Source organism: Thamnophis sirtalis, unplaced genomic scaffold (assembly GCF_051295495.1).
Source record: "Thamnophis sirtalis isolate CommonGarterSnake01/CBP01778 unplaced genomic scaffold, rThaSir2_p1.2 scaffold_2, whole genome shotgun sequence".
Lineage (NCBI taxonomy): Eukaryota > Metazoa > Chordata > Lepidosauria > Squamata > Natricidae > Thamnophis > Thamnophis sirtalis.
Window position 1 is genome coordinate 68,517,240 of NW_028261382.1, and position 18,906 is coordinate 68,536,145.

Below are 18,906 nucleotides of genomic sequence, written 5' to 3' on the forward strand. Positions count from 1 at the left end.
TGCCCCAGACCTTGCTTTGCCTACCTACTATCTATTCATGACAGTAAAAGTACTCTTAATTCTGCAAAATGGAGTTGAGTGGTTTCTTTCTTGGTTACTGAGTGAAGCAGCCTTGACACAAGGGGTTGATGCTGGAGGCGCAGGGCCTCTGCATGTGGGCGGAGGCTCATTGTCTATCCATCGGAGTGGATCACATCTCCGGCTCGTCGAACCTGCAGGCAGATTGGCTGAGTCGCGAGACACTGGACCAGGAGGAATGGAGGCTCCACCCAGAATTGTTCCAGGAGATGACCCGCAGGTTCGGCATGCCACTGTTGGACTTATTTGCATCTCAAACCAACACTCATCTGCCTTGATTCTTCAGCAGATTCCGGATGACTGGGGTGGAAGGGGTCAACACTCTCCGTTGCCCCTGGCCCCAAGGCCTTCTGTATGCGTTTCCACCTCTACTGCTCATTCCAAGGGTGATTCACAAGATCCTAATGGAATAGGCGGAAGTACTAAAGGTCGCTCCACATTGGACCCTCAGATCCTAGTTCGCCTGACAAGTCTGTCCACTCCCCCCCCCCTGGAGGATTCCAGTCAACAGGATAATCCTCACCCAAGGGGCCCTTCTACATCTGGACCCCCAGTGGTTGCAGTTGGCCATCTAGAAATTGAGGGGGGACATTCTGAAGCGGGATAACTTTTCTGTATGAGTCATCCGCACTATTCAGGTGGCCAGACGTCTGTCCACTACACAGGTGTACAACACAACATGGTCGGTTTTCTGCAGGTGGTGCGGCCCCTGGGGATTATGCCACAGTCGGCCTCACTTCCTCAAGTCCTGGAATTCCTCCAGGACAGCCTGGGCAGGGGCCTGGCCCCAAACACCTTGCGTAAACAGGCGGCGGCTCTCTCCACAGTTCTCCAGTGCCTGGAGGCTGTTAGGGTCTGGATGGGAGTAAACAAGCGGGCACTCAATCCAGACAAGACCGATTGGCTATTGATGTTTCCTCCCAAGGATAGTCCAGACTCTCCATCTATTAGCCTGGGGGGTGAAAGTCTACACCCCTCAGAGAGGGCCCGCAACTTGGGTGTCCTCCTGGATCTGCAGCTGACATTAGAACACCATTTGTCGGCTGTGACAAGGGGGGGGGGGCTTTTGCCCAGGTTTGCCTGGTGCACCAGTTGCAGCCCTATCTGGATCGGGAGGCACTTCGAATGGTCATTCATGCCCTCGTCACCTCAAGGCTCGATTACTGCAATGCGCTCTACATGGGGCTGCCCTTGAAGAGTGTTCAGAGACTATAGTTGGTCCAGAATGCAGCCGCGCAAGCAATATCGGGTGTACCTCGTTACACCCATGTCACACCTATCCTCCGCGAGCTGCACTGGCTCCCTATTGGTCTCCGGATGCGCTACAAGGTGCTGGTTATTACCTTTAAAGCCCTACATGGCCTTGGACCTGGATATCTGAGAGACCACCTCCTGCTACATACCTCCCAACGGCCGATAAGAACTCACAGACTGGGCCTCCTCCGGGTGCCATCGACCGGACAATGCCGGCTGGCGGCCCCTCGGGGGAGAGCCTTGTCTGTAGCTGCTCCGGCCCTGTGGAACGATCTACCCGCAGAGATCCGGACCCTTCCCACTCTCACAGCCTTCCAAAAAGCCACCAAAACCTGGTTGTTCCGGCAGGCCTGGGGCTGTTGACCCATGAATGAGGTCCAGCCCCCAGCTAAGTCGAGTGTATGGTGTGTTCTTTTAAATTGTTCCTGTCTTTCCCCTATTTTTTATTTTGTTTTATCTTGTATTTGTAAGCCGCCCGGAGTCCTACAGGATTGGGCGGCATATAAGCTTATTAAATTACAAATTACAAATTAGTTATGAAGGGTGCTGCCAACCTCAGACTCCAACAATTCATCGTTACCTGTTGTGACTCAGCAGCAGTCTTCTGTGAGTCTTTTCAGGATGCAAGTTTAACAATGCAGCTGGGGCTTGTTAGTGGGTCTTTAAAGGGACGGATGGTGCCACGCCCTGGTTGCAGGAGTCAACGTTCATTCATTCATTCATGCATTCATTGATCATCGGTTGTGGTTTATTGGAAAGACACTTGGAGAAGTGATTTGTTTTCTGTAACCCTGATTCAAGGATACACTTGGAGAAGTGCATTGCTTTGTAAGAGTTTTGTTTTGCATTCTTGTCAGAGACTTGATTTATGGTTATTTTTGGGCTCGCAGCCAGTCTGACCTGAGAACTGATAAAGTTCTTTCCTTTTAAGTTTGTCTGCCTGTAGTCTGTTAACAAGCGGAGAAGGGGGGACAGAACAGTTACCCATCTAGGGAACTTCCCATCGTGCTTGAAGCCTTGATATCTGCGCCCTACGAACCTATTCGTTCCATCAGCCCCCGTCTATTGACCTTGAAGGTGGCCTTTCTTGTGGCCATAACCTGAGCGCGCAGGGTCTCGGAATTGGCTGCCCAGTCTGTCCACAGCAACCTCTGCATTTTTCATCCTAGCAGAGTGGTCCTCTGGCTGGACCCTTCCTTTCTTCCGAGGGTCAACTCCTGTTTTCACAGGGCCCAGTAATTGGTGTTACCATTTGCCACTGGCCGGCGCACCCTCGCAAGTAAAAATAGCATCATCTTGACGTGCGACCGGCTTTCCGACGCTACATCAAACGCACAGCATCCTTTTGACAATCGGAAGCCCTCTTCGTCGCCTTTCTTCCTGAATCCAACGGTCAGAAGGTATCCTCCACAACTATTGGATGGTGGCTAAAGGCCTGCATCGCCAAGGCGTATGAAGTGCAGGGCCGCCCAGCACCCCATCACGTCACAGCCCACTCAACACATAGTATGGCCACTACCACGGCCTGGGCCATGCAAGCCTCTGTTGAGATTTGTAGGGCGGCAACGTGGTCATCTCCGTCGCCCTTCATTAAACATTACAAACTGGACATTTATGCTTCAGCTGAAGCAGCCTTTGGATGTCAGGTACTGCAAGCGGTACCCGCCCTTAGGTCAATATGCTCAGGCATATCCCATTCCTTTGGATTCTCTAAGCAGCACACTGGAGAAAGACAGTTGTACTTACTTGAACGGTCGGTGCGCTGCATGAGAATCCAACCCCGCCCTTTTTTTGCGCTTTGGTCCAGAGTAGTAGGGGCAGGGGGGTTTCGAGGCTAGGAGGGCATTTCATGTGCTTTCATCTCTCGAAAGAGCCATGCCTTCCATTGAAAAAAAGGAGGAGCCGAGTGAAAATGGGAGGTGTGGCCATGTTTATTCAATTCAGTCTCTAGGCAAGCAGACCAATACTAACCCATTCCTTTGGATTCTCGCACAGGGGAACGACCGTTCAGGTAAGTACAACGGTCTTTTGGAAGCAATCATAATCTCTGGCAATCGCCATTTCTTAATCATGGAGGAGTTGATTAGTTCTTAACAGTTGCACAAAAGAGAGAAGGGGATGTAAATCCACAGATTATGTTTCTCACAGATTTGGAAAATTCCTGCTGTTGTGACTGATGTCAGAGAACAAATTTGTGAGCTGGAGCTGGTAATAATCCTGCCTAAGTAAAGGACTTTCTTTCCTTCCTGCAGATAACAAAGATGTCTCCATCATGATGAGCGAGATGGATGTGAACGCGATTGCAGGAACACTCAAGCTCTACTTTAGGGAGCTGCCAGAGCCTCTCTTCACAGATGAACTCTATCCCAACTTTGCTGAAGGCATTGGTATGTAGTGGCGTTATGCAGGTGCAAGGAGGAAGAACTGGGCGGCGGCGGCTGCTTCATGGTTAGCTAGCAGTGGGAAGAGACTGGTGTTACTGCTTTCAGGTTCAGATTACGGTCACACACAGCCCTGGAAAATTGCCACACTGAACTCACTTCACAACTGAACATTGAACAGTGACGCATGCATTCTTTAGAATACATGGAAAACCATTGAATTTAAAATAACAGCAAACTTTTACAGATTATAAAGTATATCTATTTGCTTTTACACACACACACACACACACTCACTCTGTCTCTCTCCCACATTTACCCAATGTTCACAACTAGGCTGCTAGGCACAAGCCAGAGGGACTCATGCCTGGGATCCAAAAAATGACTCAGAAAGGCTAGGGAGGCTTCAGGGACCCCTTTTATCCCTGAAAGCCCTTGCTTTTATTTGGTGGGGAGGTCTTGGTCTTGCCATGTGCTCAGACCCAACTTTGTCCTTTTGTTCCCTTAACAACTTGGTTCCTTCCCTGAGGGAGATTTTCCTGACTTTTGTCCACCTTGCTGCCGTGCCTCCACCCCTTTTAGGCTTGGTGTCTTCGGCCTGGTCTCCCCCTGGCAGAGGCTCCCTCCAGTAGCTCCCTTTTCTGAACCTCAGAGAGATGCCTCCTTAACTCTCCTATTTTACCTTAGCTCGCTACTCAGGGGAGGCAGAGTGAGCATTATTAGCTGTATCTGCACTTGTAAACCTTGTGAACCTTTTTCTCGTCCTCTGGCACTAGTGTTGTCTGACCCGGTTGCAAAAGAAAGCTGTATGCTGAATTTGCTGCTTTCGCTTCCGGAGCCCAACCTGGTCACCTTCCTTTTCCTCTTGGATCATTTGAAAAGGTGAGGCCGAAGCTCCTTTCCTCCAGCCTTCCCAGCCATCATTGTCAAGGGACGTTCTGGAACATTGGTCTACGTGACCGATTGTAGAAAAAAGTGGGGCAGGGTCCTTGTGTGGTGTGCAGGGCCTCTGGGCTGGAGCCTCTTTCCTCCCGAGCCCTGCCTGGCCCTGCAGGAGAAAAGTAGCAGCCACTGAACGTTTTCACTCAAGCATCCTGGCAGGAGGACTGGGGGCGCTTCAGGGCTGTTTACCCAACTCCCCCTTTTAAATAACAACAACAACAACAACAACAACAACCTCTGTGATTTTGGTCCTTCATCTCAAGCTGCAAAAGCCTGGAAGAGTTCCCCCCCCCCCCTTTCAGTCTCCAGCTTTTCCTTCCAGGGAAAAGCTTAAGTTTCCCTTGGCAGCCATGGGGGATCCAAGAGCCCAGAAGAGAATATGGGCTGAGGCCATGCAGGCAGGCAGGGCATCTTTGGCAGAGCAGCCTTCCTCCCCCCAATCCATCCCTCTTGCTGAGCGGGGGGGGGGGGGGGGGGGCAAGGACAGCTCTGACCTTCCCTTTTGGGGAGGGAGACAGTAGCAGGAGGTTATGGATTCTCTGGGCTCCTGGGAGTTCAGACCTGGGCATGGGGCAGAGGCTACCCTGGGGACTGTCCTGTGGCAATCTTTGGATGGAGTTGGCGCAGGCCTCTGCATCTTGGCTCTTTCAATGACATGTGACCAAAGTCGTCTCCTGAGCTGCTGCGAAGGTGGGCAATTGGGGGCAGGATGATTCTTTGGTTCCATCCCTACCTGAGCAGGTGGGTCCAGAGGATGGGCAACACAGATTGATGGAGATTTCTGTGATGTATACCATCCTGGATGCAGAGTAGCTTTTATTCATTGGACATTTTAATGCCAATGAATTTTTGTGATTTCTGGTAGTTGAAATATTGAATATTTGAATATTAACAGCTTGAGTTGGTAGTTAGGCTGTTGGTTTGAAAATATAGAAATATCTGAACAAACAACATTCAGACTACGTTGCATCTCAGTAAAAGGTTTTTAAAGGCCTCCGTTCTGACAAACGAGCAAAAAGGTTATTTCTTTTTTTGCCACAGGATTTTTAAAAAATCCACTCTGGATACCTTCTTTTCAAAGTGGGGATTTGCAGAAATTCTCCTGGCATTTTGGACATATTTGGATCAGTAACAGAACATGTGAGATCAAATCTGCCTGTTCAAGACCACTGTTTCCCATTTGGTCCTGACCTGACAAGATGTATAAGTTAGGATAGTGTTTCTTTTAAACTGCCTCGCCTAATTATCCCTTTTCCCAATTGTGAATCATATTTTCACTCTCACAAACAACCAGACTTTCTAATTTTATATCGGTGTCCAAAACTGAGCCATGATTCACAAACAAGTCATTACAAATTGCTCCATTGCCCCCAGGATAGGCTCCTTGGGAGTCATTTCCCCCAGTTTGAATACCACTGTGTTGGATCATAACTTTCTTTTCTCTTCCTATCCTATCTATTGTTTCAGAGTTGCTGAAAAGGAGAACATCAACAAGATGTCGCTTCACAACCTGGCCACCGTTTTTGGACCAACATTACTCAGACCGTCAGAAAAAGACAGCAAAATTCCTGCCAATCCAATGCAACCCATGGCCATGACTGACAGCTGGTCACTCGAAGTCATGTCCCAGGTAAAAAGCAAATGGGGTGTCTAAGTCAATGTTTCTCAACCTTGACAGCTTGTGTGGACTCCAACTCCCAGAATTCTCCCAGGCAGCAGATGGAATTGAAGTCCGCACTTCTTCAGGTTGCCATGATTGAGAAGCTCTGGCCTAAGGAAGCTTCGATCCTTAATGTCAGCTGATCAACAAAACGCAGGGTTTCACAGGGACCCAGATTTCTCTTGGGACCCACAGGGATCAAAGGGAAAATGAGGGAAGAGCCCATAACCCATAGTGGGAGGAAAGGATTTAGATCCCATTGTAGGCCGCATTAGAATTTTGTTTGCCTTGGGGGAGGCTGGCCTGGTCGTTGCTGCCAACTGGGGGTGGGGTGGTCTGGGGGGAGCAGCATGGGCTGGTCCCTCGCCGTCTCCAGGACGGCCCCGCGGGACAACTCTGGCCCCATCGCTGGTCAGTTCCAGCCCACAGGCCGTGTGTTTGACACATCCGATTTAGATGACCCCTTTCTAGCTGATTCCCATAACCCTCTGGGGAAGCAGGGAAAATGAACCTTCCATGTCAGAAGATCTCAGTTGCACAGCCATTTTACATCCCACCCTTCTTAGAAGGAGCTCAGAAAAGGGAAAGGAGAAAGGATAGCGGCTTGTCCACAGCCATTGAACAACTAGTTGATCAAAGAAGATTTGAACATGGACCCCTTCTGGCCTGATTTCCAACGAAGCAGCCCAAAAGATTTGATCCGTTTCCTTTATTTCATTCCTTTGAATTTAGAATTCAGAAAAGATTCTTTTCTGGAGATGCCCACTAGGGAGGGAAATAACTGAAAAGAACTGTAAATCAGCCCACTAGTGCGCCATGAGGGGGTTTGCAACTGGACTGTGCAAACGGCTGGTGAGCATGTGCACACGCACATCCTTGCACGAGCAGCAGGGGAGCGCATGCATGTGCATTCCATTTGCATGAATGGCAGGCAGGCGGCACGCCACTTGTGGAAATGGAGCTTCATGTGTGCACATTTGCAGGCTGCACATTTGCACTACTCACCCACTCCGGCCGGTCCGCAAAGCCAGAAACATTGAGGAACTCTGCTGTAAATGACCAGGGGAGGGAGGAGAATATTGAAACCAGAGAAAGTAAGTTCTGGGAGCAAAGAAATGCTCAAGGTTGACTCAGCCTTCCCTCCTTCCCTCCTTCCCAGGTCAGTAAAATGAGGACCCAGACTGTTGAGCACAAGAGGCTGACTCTGTAAACTGCTTAGAGGGCGCTGTAAGGAACTGTGAAGTGTCTAAGTGCTATTACTATTCAGGTGCTAGGCATCCAACATGTATTTACAACGATTGTAGGTTCCCAGGGTCATGTGATCTTCTTTTGCAACTTGCCCAGCCAGCTTCAGAGAAGCAAAGAACAACAGAGTAACAATTGGAAGGGACCTTGGGGGTCTTCTAGTCCAATGCCCTGCTCAAGCAGGAGACTATACCATTCTGGACAAATGCCTGTCCAGTCTCTTCTTGAAAGCTTCCAGTGATGGAATATCCACAACTCCCAGAGTCCAGCTGTCCCATTGATTAATTGCTTTCCCTCCCAGGCAATTAATTCCTTCTTAGTTTGAGGCTGTTTCTCTCCTTGAGAAAGTCAGTGCTGGATTCACTGAACCCCGGCATGATTCATTTTTAACAAGCAGGGTGATTGCTTAATGACTGCAGCAAAAAAAAGGTTGTAAAATCAGGTGTGAGTCACTTAGCTTTGCTTAGCAACAGAAATTCTGGTCCCAATTGTGGTCGTAAGTAGAGGACTACATGTACAGGAAAGTCAATTAAACTATCCTTGCAAGTGGTTGTCGAGTCTTTTGAACACCTGCAGAGTTGGAAAATCGCCAGGCTCTCCTGGTCACCGCCTCTATTGCTGTTGCCCCTCCCCCTCACCAATTGATCTGTTCCCCTCCCTTCTCTTGTCTGTGTTCCAGGTTCAGGTTCTCCTCTATTTCCTGCAACTGGAGACAATTCCCACCCCGGACAGCAAGAGGCAGAGTATCCTCTTCTCCACTGAGGTGTAGAAGCCAAAAGCTCCATCCATCCATCCACCCGTCCCTTCCTCTGACCTTCCAGCCTTTCCATCTCCTTGGGAAGGAGAGAAAGCCCTCCCTCTCTCCCCCTCTCTGTTGACCAAGAAGCCACTGGGGGAAGATTATTGTCTTCAGGGAAAGATTCCTTTCACCAGATCAGGAAAAGAGCAACAGAGGAAAGCAAGCTGCCTTGGGAAGGAATGGGTCCCCGAAGGAATTCCTGGGAGGATTTTTGCAGTGGAATTCATCTGACGCTTGGGAAGTTCTGGGTGTCTTTTCTTCTTGGACGCCTTTGAAGAGCAGAAGGATTTTTCTTTGATGACCACTGTTGTGGATTTGAGTGGAGTGCCACAAGGATGTTCAACCGTCATGGCCATTACTTGCAAATTTAGAACTCAATTTAAACATTTCTTTTTAATAAGTAAATAAATTAGGAGCTTTCATGCACAATCAGGACATTAAAAAAAATCTTTTCCTTGCCTTTTATCCTTTGACTCTCTTTTGGTGGAAAGTTTTACTGAAGGTGCATCATCTAATCATTTAGAAGAGAATAAAGGCCAGAATGTGGAGGAGAAGGAGGTGATGGCCAGCTCTTAAGGCCTTCTCCTTTTCCACGAAGGATGGGAGGTGTGTGGAGAAGGTGCTGAGGTCTTCAGGCGTTGTAAAGACTGGAGAAGATAATCTGCAAAATTGCCCCTTTCATAAAGGCCTCGTGCCCAGTTTTAACCCGACTGCAGCAGCATAAGGACATAAGCCGATGGTGGGTTTCTCTGCAGTTGGGCCAAAGCCGTCCTCCCCCCTCCCAGCTGCTAAACAGTCCTTGGATCCGCTGGCGGGAATTGGGAGGGCAGGATTGGGCCTCTCTGCTCTTTCTTGGTTGGGACTTTGGAAAGACTTTGCTTATGGAAAATATTTTTTTCACTGCCATCCTGTTTTTGCTGGGAAAGAGAAATGTTTTGATAAGATGTTTTAATGACTTGTACAATGGTGATTGAGGGACCATTTTATATTTTTCAGAAATTCCAACAGTTTGTTTTAAGATTGACAGGCATCATTCATGGATTGTAATGCTGGAAAAGAGTCAACCCTGGCAGTCAGAAATAGGGATTAAGCCCAGAATCCTCACACAGGAAAGGATCTCTTTGTGTTTCATATTTGTCAGAAACAATGTCCGTATTGGTCCCATACCATCATACAGCATAAGTTTTGTCTTGTTAATTCAAAGCCACTTTTTCCTAGATGTTCAGAAGTGACTTGGAAGGCTAAAAAGTTCAACTCTGGCTAATGAGCGAGAAACCAGGAAGCTAAACTGAAATTCTGGTTTTGTTCAGAGAGATTATTAATAGGAAATGAGGAGCTTTGCCCACAGTTTCCCATGCTTTGGGTAAGTAATGGGGACTATCACTACAGAAGCATGAGGCTCCGTAGCTGCTTTGATCCCCAAGTTGTACAATTCAGCTATTTTAACACTGGGAAAGAACCCATCCCGAGAGTGGCCGGATTGTGGTGTCTGACTATCTCAGCATCTCTCATTCCAGGAAATATTTAAATAGGAATCCCATATTGCTTTTCCTTTCAGAAGTTTAGAAGTTAGAACTCTGTTCTGCTGTCCTAGTTTGGATGGTGATGTACTTCAGTATATGAAGACGAGATACATAACCCTTTTTGCTGAGGTGCCCATATATTTGTTCCTCAGTCCTCCTTTTGCCAAAACTGGATTTTTTCTCCCAACTTTCTACCATGGAAAGGGGCTTTCAGACAAGCTGATGGAGGATCAAGCTGTCTGTAAATCCAGGGACAAAAAGCATCGCCTGTCTTTGTGTCAGTTGAAGGAGAAGATTCATCAACCAAAGGTCCCTTCTGAAGAGCACCTCAGTGAAGTAAGGGTTCTAAATAGGGGGATCATTTAAGTAAGATTTTTTTTAAAAAAAATCAAAGCTAAATGTGATGGTATTTTTATTACTGTTATTTGAGGCAACCAATATTCAATAACCCTATAATGAAAGTCTAGACTGAAGCTTTCTCATTCCATCAGCCAGTCATATGTTTATTCTTCTAAGGTAACTGTTGTAGGTTACTCCCTTATAAAAAGACAGGAGAAAAGATTGTGAAGACAGAAAGTGTTCGGGTACAAGGTTTGTTCATCAGAACTGAACCACCCCCAGTTGTCATCTTGCAGAGAAATGGTTCACATTGGCCCAGGAGTCTCCTACGCCTTGCCTGCAGTATCCTTCTTTTCTACTCGGCTTGCTCGAGATTAGGCATCAAGATATTCACTCACAGAATAAGGGGGAGTCCTCCCCAAGTTCCCTAGAGTGCCAACTAAGTATTTGGACTACAATGGAAGGAACTTACACCTTTCCCTCTGTTCTGAATCCTCAGACAAGTATTGTAGGCTCTCCAAGTCCTGCTTATAGGGCCCAGTAGTATATTAACAGCCGGCCCAATGGGGTTGTAAAGATTGGGAGTGTTAATAAAGCTTATTTGAGTCACTAAAAGTCATAACCGGTTTAAGGAAGGCCACAGTGTTGTTTTGTGAACTTGAGGCATGTCTTGAAAATTAAAGTTTTAAGGGCTTTTATTTATTTATATTATTGATTTCTTTAAAGCAGTACGATTACTGAAAGGCTGCAGTTTCCCCCTTGCATTGTTATTCCATAATATCCAGAGCTGCAGGAATGGGCAAAGCCATCCCACCGAAGAAATGGGCCAATCTCTTCTGCTTGACTGCTCTTTCTGGCATTTTTGATTTATATATAGTTGTTCTGTCCGTATTGAATTGATGAAGCTAGATAAAAGGAAGACAGTGTGTGTTGGAGATCTGCAAGAGGATTACTTTGATATCCAGGCCAATTTTACATGCAGGCATGTAGGTATGGAAGAGATTGTATAATTTAAGCATTAATTTGTTTTAATTATAAACCTATGCTTTTCTGAAAAGTGATAATCTTGTGCTTCAGAAACGAATGTCTCAAATGGAACCGAGCCGAGGGGCTCATTTCTTTCCAAGAAGTAGCAACATCAAATCCCTCCAGTTCTTCCAATCCCTTCTATTTTTCTAGGTCCTCAGTTTTGTGAAGTGGCTCCAAGAATTATTTTCCTTGACTCTGCTTGACTTTAAAACAGCCAGTGTTTTACAAAACACTGAATTGCAAAATAGCTGACAATGTTTTAATATTACATGAATGAATAACGCACAACCTCTGGCTGTTGCTAAATGACTTCCTCCTGCTGGAAATACAGACACTGAAAGATGTCGCAGGTGATGCAATTTTGTGCCAATCCAGCCCATGGGATTAGTTTGTGGTTCAGTGTGTTATGTAAACCTAGGAAACTGGTTTGAATAAACCGTGATTAAATTAATGGGTAAATGTGTTATCCAAAGACACCCAATGACAAAACCCTCCCCCTCCCATGTCTTTAACAATGAAATGATAAGGAAATCAAGAGCCAATTTTATACAGCGTTTCCTCATCCGTTTTGTCTCTCTGTGATTCTCCCCTCATTCTGTTGGTATTTGGATTCTGCTCTACTGACCAAGGATCGACCTGTATTTTTGAAGGTCACAGTTGTCAGGCAGAAACTAGTTTCCACACCAGGAGCTTCTATTGCATTCTAGAGGAATGGACTACAATTAGCCAGACAAATTGGGAGAAGAAAGACTGTCCTATGGCCTCCCCAAAGCCAAGTCAACACATGAAAGCTTAGCCACCATTCAGTGTCCCATCAGATAAGCCCTATTCACAAATTTCAATTTATTGTTCATTTATTTAGCGTGCTGCATATCATACATGGACTAGCGCACGCGCGCACACACACACTTCACCTATATTAGTAAAACACAATAAAATGTTTAAAAGATCTATGTTCAAATACAGTCTCTAAGCCATGTAACCATTGAAGTGCAGCATCGTTTATATTTTTTTTTAAAACCAGATGCTGGGCCGCTATAGGCCCTAAGCTCACAGCCAGTCACGATGTGATCTACGGTTGGATGTGGGACCCTGCATGTATGATTCCTGTTCATGCATAAAAGGAAGAAAAAGATCCGGTGTCACTTTGGGAACATCTGAGCCTCCTGGAGTCACCAAGATTCCACTGATCACTCCTAAGATGAAGCAACCCTTGAGGCGGTTATACTCACTGTGGCTGGTGCACTCCAGCCCCTGGAGTTGCCTAGGGTAACCCTGGAGAAAACTCGATGGTGGGACTCACATTATCAATGTAAACACAACTTCTAGAGGAAATTGGACAAGCTTCCAGCTGAATTTTTTAGAGGGATTTGGTCCCTAAGACAACACTAACAGGATCTTAAATTCCAACTACATACATGAAGTCCCAACACTTTCTCAAGGCATGAAATCATAAATTTGCCACTATTGTAGCAAATGCAAACATGCTTCCCTCCCCACCCCCAGGAATTCCCTCCCCCAGGGAGGGACCAGCACTGCCTGGAAGGAGAGAAAAGAGACTTGCTGGCAATTCCTACTTGACCCCCAGGTAGCTTCCTCCAAATGTACCTAGCAAGTTATACAAGCCCTAAAGCACTTGAATGAAAAATTAATAGTTTACTAATTCAGCCTGGTTGATTTCTTGCATTTCACTGGTCTAAAACTTTAACCCATTACACTTTGATCTTTTTTGAGCACACTGGAAAAATTGAGTGTCTTGTATGGACTGAAAAGCAACACTAAAGTTGAAACAGTTGAGAAACACTGGCCCAGAGTGAAGTAGGGCACTGTGGAGTGGACATTCCAAAACACTGTGTATGTGTGTGTTTTACACTAGAAGACACCCTAATCTTGTTGAGGGAACTAGAGGGAAAACTATGACCCTAATAGGAGGATGCTGTGAATCATATGCGCCATTCATATGAACCTTTTGGAGGTGAGGGCACTGATCACCAGCATTAGGAAAAAGCTGGCATTTGTCTGCCAAGGTTGCTTAGGATCCCTACCGGAGACTCTGCTGCCAGCTGAGGCCACAAAGCAGCTGCCAAGGATGTCCTTCAAGAAAGACACCTGATTCTAGCAAAATGGGTCTGAGGTGGGGCCCCAGCCGTGTGTGCTGATACTTGCCCTGAAGCAGCCCCTGGCCTCAAAGGGGTGTTTTCCTTGGCTTGGGCAACTCCTGTAGGAAAAGACAGGTGCTGACAGGTGTGCATGTTCCCATTCCCCCCAAGGCACCTGGAAGCATAACAGCCTCTCTGGAAGTTCCCCATGAAACCCCTGGAGAGCTTGCATGGCTTCCCTATCACAGCCTGGTAATAAGATACCGGGTACCTGAGAGACCACCTCCTGCCGATTACCTCTCTCAGACCAATTAGATCGCACAGGTTGGGTCTCCTCCGGATTCCATCTGCCAGCCAATGTCGGCTGGCGACTCCCCGGGGGAGAGCCTTCTCTGTTGCAGCTCCGGCCCTCTGGAACGAGCTCCCTGTTGAGATCCGGATCCTTACTACCCTCCCGGCCTTCCGCAAAGCCACCAAGTCCTGGCTGTTCCAGCAGGCTGGGAGGAGCTGAGAAGCATCTACCTCCACAGAAATTGTGAATGTTGGTTTTGTTTTTAATATGTTGTCTTTGTCTTGTTCCCCCCTTTCCCTTGTCTTTTGTAAGCTGCCCGGAGTCCTCCGGGAGTGGGCGGCATACAAGACAAATAAATAAATAAAATAAATAAATAAGATAGCAAAACCATACATATCTGAACTGGGCGTGTAGGGAGGGTGTGTGTGTGGGGGGGTCACAGTTTCCCCTCCCCTCCACCAATTGAATTGGGTTGTCACTCAAAGTACTTCCTACTTTCATCTCCTAGTCCTCGAAATCCTGGGGGCTTCCAGACGGGAGTCGTTGCCTGGGCTTCCCTTGAGCCCGTCTCCAGAGGAGGCTCAAAAGCCACCAGGCGTTTTTACTGGAAGCGCCGGCGCTGCGCCCGCGGTTGCCAATAGCCCGACCAAATGGGGAGATGAACCGCAAGGGCCGCAGGAGCCAGAAGGGGCTCCCGGCTCAGCACTTCGCCACCAGCCAGCCCACCCTGCCGAACCCCCTCGGGAGGGCGCCAGGAGCGAAGGCCTCCCGTGCACTGGCGAGGAACGCGCAGGCAGCCGGCTCAGCCGGCTCACTCCGCCTGCCGGAGCCCTGCAGGGCCACCAGTGGAGATTGGAGCCGCGGACGCGGAGGGAGGAAAAGGAATGAAGTGGTAATGATGGAAAGGGAGGGAGGAAGAACGAAGGGAAAGAGAGGGAGAGAAAAAGGAAGGAAGGAAATGGGAATGAAAGGGAGGGAGGGAGGAAAAGAAAGAGGGAGGGAGGAAAAGAAAGAGAGGGAGGGAGGGAGAAAAAGTGAGGGAAGGAGGGAGAGAAAGAGAGGGAGGGAGTAGCACTGCACAGCCGGTGAAGAGCAGCAGCAGCTGACCCCGCCTCTGCCTATGCGCGTGCGCTCTCCTCTCGCCAGGCTTGGGGCGGGGCGCGCTGTCGCGTCCACATCGGCGCCTGCGCAGTGGCGCCCAGCGCGCTGAGGGACCGGAGGAAGAGCGCCGCTCCCGCCGCCCGGTCTCCCTCCGCCGAAGGAGGCAGCGGCGCTTCAGGTAAGGCCGGGACAGCGACCCAATCCCCGGAGGTCCGACCCGCGACCCGACCGCCTGCCAGCCGCGCCGGCCGGCCTCTGGCACGCTCTGTCTTTGGAACCTGGAGAGCTCGGCGCGCGGGGCAGGTGGGCCCGGCCAGTCCGCGGCGGAGACGCTGCGGGAGGGCCGGGAGGGCGGACGCGGCTCTGAGGCGGCCCTGGCGGCGTCGGGCGTTTGCCTGGAGAGGGGCGTTGCGGGGCGGGCTGCACGGGGGAGGCGCGTCTGTGGGGCGCGGAGGGAGGGGAGGTCCCGGAGGCTCCCGCGGGGGGAAGGCGGTGGAGTGGGGGAGGGCCGCGGGGGCTTCCCCACCTGGGTCTCCGAGGCCTGCGCAGCGCAGCTCCCAGGACCCCCAGCCCGCCTCGCTTGCAGTCCGCCCGTCTTCAAAGTGGGAGACCACGGTTGCCCCTCAGTCCCAGCTGATGGACGGAGCCTGACCATCACCTGGAGCCCTTGGAAGGGTTGTCCACCCCACCTGGTCTTAGCTCTGGGCAGCGCCGGCCCTCGAAGAGCTGCATGCAAGGAGATTTGATTGTAATGGACGCCGATTAGTGTCCATTCAAAGGGACAATAACCTTATTCTAAGCCTGGCCTTTTGGGGGGGGGGGGGGAAGCCCTTTATGGAAGAAGAGAATCGGCCCTTCTCGGCCTGCTCCTCTTTCATGGACAATTAATCAGTAAAAGTCCCAGATTCCTGGAATGTGATTGGGATGCTGTTCGTGACAAGCTCATCAATCATTTGAGGAAGAGAATTGGGACTTTACATAGTTTAAGTCACTAGAGATCTTTGTACCCATAATTCAAACAGAGAGTCTGAATTGTACTGGGCATCTGGAGTCCAGTATATGAGATTTGGGTACTGTAATGAGATTAAAGCAGCAGGACTAATTGGGTAAGAAGCCTGTGGTGGATCTGTCTCTTAAGTAAAGATCAGAATGAAATCTGAAATCCCTGTGAAATACAGGATGAAACCAGTATTCAGGTGGAAGCCAATGACTTCAAGTTGTTTGTTTATTGGCCTCTTAAAAAAAGATTTGCTAAAGCTGTTGTTCAAACCTTTGATTCAAATGTGATTGAGAAATTAACATAATTTTTAGCAAGAATTGGGTGTATACAAAATATGGCATGCTTGTATCTGTCCAGCTAAATGTGTCTTATTGCAAGCTAGACCACAGCAAAATGTTGCAGCATATTCCTGTCCAAGCTAGAGCTAGCTAGCAGCCTCTTTCTCCCACCCTACTTTCTGTAGTAACAGCGTATACTGGGTCTTCATTGAGCTGTCGATGATAGCCCACTTCTCCGCCATCCTTTTTTGTAAAATAAAATAAATTTTTCTTTCTTGCAAGTCCCCTGTGTGTGAGTGGTACTCTTTGGAGTATATAATGATTGACATTGTGCACAATTTACTGTTAAGGAGTAAGTGTAACTGGTTTTGAATGTATTCTTAGATTTAAAATAAACTTGTAGTGGAAAAGTTAATACTGTTCTGAGCTTGGAATGAAGCACCTTGCATTCCAGAACTTTGTTCCAAGCTTTGGAAAAAATTTAGTGAGCTCCTTCCATGTTGTTCCAAGCATTCTGATATCCTGTAATTAAAATTCCAGTAAGCCATGCAGAGTTTGTGGGTACATTTCTCATTAGAACAGTAGGCATGGGCATGGCAATTGGTTGGAGTTATTTGAGAAGGAATGGAAGGGGGAGACATTTGAATATTATTTATTATCAATTATTTAAATGTTTTATAGCCCAGCTATTCCAGAAAATTCTGGATAGTTTACCAAAGAGGGGACCTGGAGCACATCAACAGACAATTGTAGATACATGGTCCCTTGTATAACTACGTTATATGCATTGAAGAGCCTTATATAGCACAAAGAGCTTTGTAGGTGACAGCATCACCCAGAAACCCACTGTCAACCAATACAACTTGTATAGCATCAGTGACACATGGGCTTACCTAGCCAAAAATGCCTGCTACTGCTTGTGCTACTGCATTTTGAATCAAGTGTTTGGTCTTCAAGGGCAGCCTGGGGTAGAATGCATTATAGTAGTTCAATTACAAGATGATCAGGGCATGAGTGACTGTCTGAAGGGCCTCCCAGTCAAGGAAGGAAACACTGGATGAACCCCCCATTGATTGCAAACTGTCCCCATCCAAGACTAACAGTGAAACCTCACTGACCCAGGGGGCCAAACAGCCAGACACTGATTGACACCTTGACAACTTCACTCTACATGGGGCTGCCCTTGAAGACCCACCAGTTGATTCAAAATGCAGTTGTACCAGCAGTAGCAAGCACCTTTTGCTCCACATGCCTATGGGTTAGATATAAAACTGCCACAACCTGATACTGGTACTGATGATACCAACTCAATGGATGGCTTCGACCAGTGGTTTCATGTAAAGGTTAAATAGGAGAAGGGAGAGTGTCAAGCTCCAAGTCCATCCCTCCCCCCACAAGTGGGTGGTTCACCAGCATGATCCCTTCTTCCCCTCCATCAGCATAGTTGGGAGTGTACTGTGTACCATCCAGTAAATGGTGTATAGAATGAAGATGGACATAAGCCACATGATTGAAATGTTGATGTGAAGGTAACCAAAACTGAGTTGCAGTTTGATGGTCTCCAGAGTACCATTGGTTTACAAAGGGCTAATATTACTAGAATTAATCTCATAGAGCTGCTATTGCCAGATTTTGCCACCACAGGAAAGAGATGCTTAACAAGAAGCAGATTGAGCTTTGTGTGATACCAATATCTTATCTCAAAAGAGCATAATAAGGTGGGGCTCTGAGTAAGTTTGTGTATTTAAATGAATATTTAAGTGTAAGCGTAGTAAGTGTACAGAAGCATTTTTTTCTTGGACTGAAAGCTACTTCCAAGCAATTTTTATATACTTGTGAGTGCAGAGAAGAGCACAATCAGCCAAGGTTCTGGTTGTGCACATTTTATTAGAAAAGAACACAGCAGATCCTGGGCAAATTAATCTCTAAGGAAGTTAGAGACCATGAAGAATATGTCCCTTCTTTTCCTACCATGTTTGGGTTCCGTTCTTTCCACATTGTAAAACTGGGCATCCTATAGCTTAGTCCTGACCAAAACATGATTGCAGATCCAAGTTTGGAGGTAATTTAAAGAGTCAGGGCCTTCTTCACCCTCTCTATTGCAAAAGTGACTCTATAGATACAGCAGGCCATGGGTCAAAAACATTGACCCAAAAACATGGTTTCTCCAGTGCGCTGCTTGGAGAGTCCAAGTGTGGGTTAACACAGTCTATCTGCCCTAGGACTAAGTGAGTTTTTTCTCTCTTGGCCACGCCTCCCTTTACCTCCATTATCTCAGTTTTAAAACTCAGTCCGCCCGTTTGGACTGTTTTGGGGAGCGCTCCAGTCCTAGAGCAGATATCTGGCCTCCCCAAGCTCAATTTCTCTTTAAAAACTTTCCTTTTTCATTATTCTACGAGATCTTCATACCTTCTACTTAATTGCATTAGCTGAGAGGGCGCTGGTCCGTTTCTCCACCCTCTGGTTGCATGCGGGGCGGGAAGCAGTGAGTAGCTTGTCCGGTGGTGGCCGGCAAGCAAGGGGACGGGTAGGAGGCTTCCCGAACCACATGGGTTCCCCACCGTTGTGTTAAGAGAGCCGCGTGTGTGGCTGGGCGCCCCAGCGGCTACAGTGGTGATCCGTAAGACCGGCAGGGACGGCGGAGGCCATTTTGGTAGTTCGCATGCTTTTCTGCCCAGAGCTGGGTGCACAGCGGCTGCCATTTTTTCTTGAGCCTCGTGCAGAGCAGGTCATTTAGAGCGTGCCGTCGGATCGCAAAGTGAGATCGCCTGAGCCCCTCAGCTGCGGATCGCCGCCAGGAAGATCATGCCTTGTCCGGGACGCCTGCCAGGCCTGTCTTTCATTTCCTGTGCCCGGATTTCCCGGGGGAGCTGGAAGGGAGGTTTC

At 48.1% G+C, this 18,906-nt stretch overlaps 2 protein-coding genes across 4 annotated transcripts in view; both read left to right on the forward strand.

Annotated features, from left to right (window-relative positions):
• The window catches only part of BCR (BCR activator of RhoGEF and GTPase), a 111,607-nt gene extending 100,688 nt beyond the window's left edge, over positions 1-10,919 (forward strand). Inside the window, exons 20-23 of the mRNA XM_014070014.2 lie at positions 3,585-3,719; positions 4,490-4,595; positions 6,123-6,285; positions 8,240-10,919. Coding sequence (XP_013925489.2) covers positions 3,585-3,719; positions 4,490-4,595; positions 6,123-6,285; positions 8,240-8,329 — 494 coding nt within the window. The 3' untranslated portion in view covers positions 8,330-10,919. The remainder of the gene's footprint in view (positions 1-3,584; positions 3,720-4,489; positions 4,596-6,122; positions 6,286-8,239) is intronic.
• A 3,922-nt stretch (positions 10,920-14,841) lies between these two features.
• Positions 14,842-18,906, forward strand: part of SPECC1L (sperm antigen with calponin homology and coiled-coil domains 1 like) — a 69,679-nt gene continuing 65,614 nt past the window's right edge. For all 3 annotated transcript variants that reach the window (XM_087705921.1, XM_087705923.1, XM_087705922.1), the window contains exon 1: positions 14,842-14,920. The gene's annotated coding sequence lies outside the window, so the exon portion shown is untranslated. The remainder of the gene's footprint in view (positions 14,921-18,906) is intronic.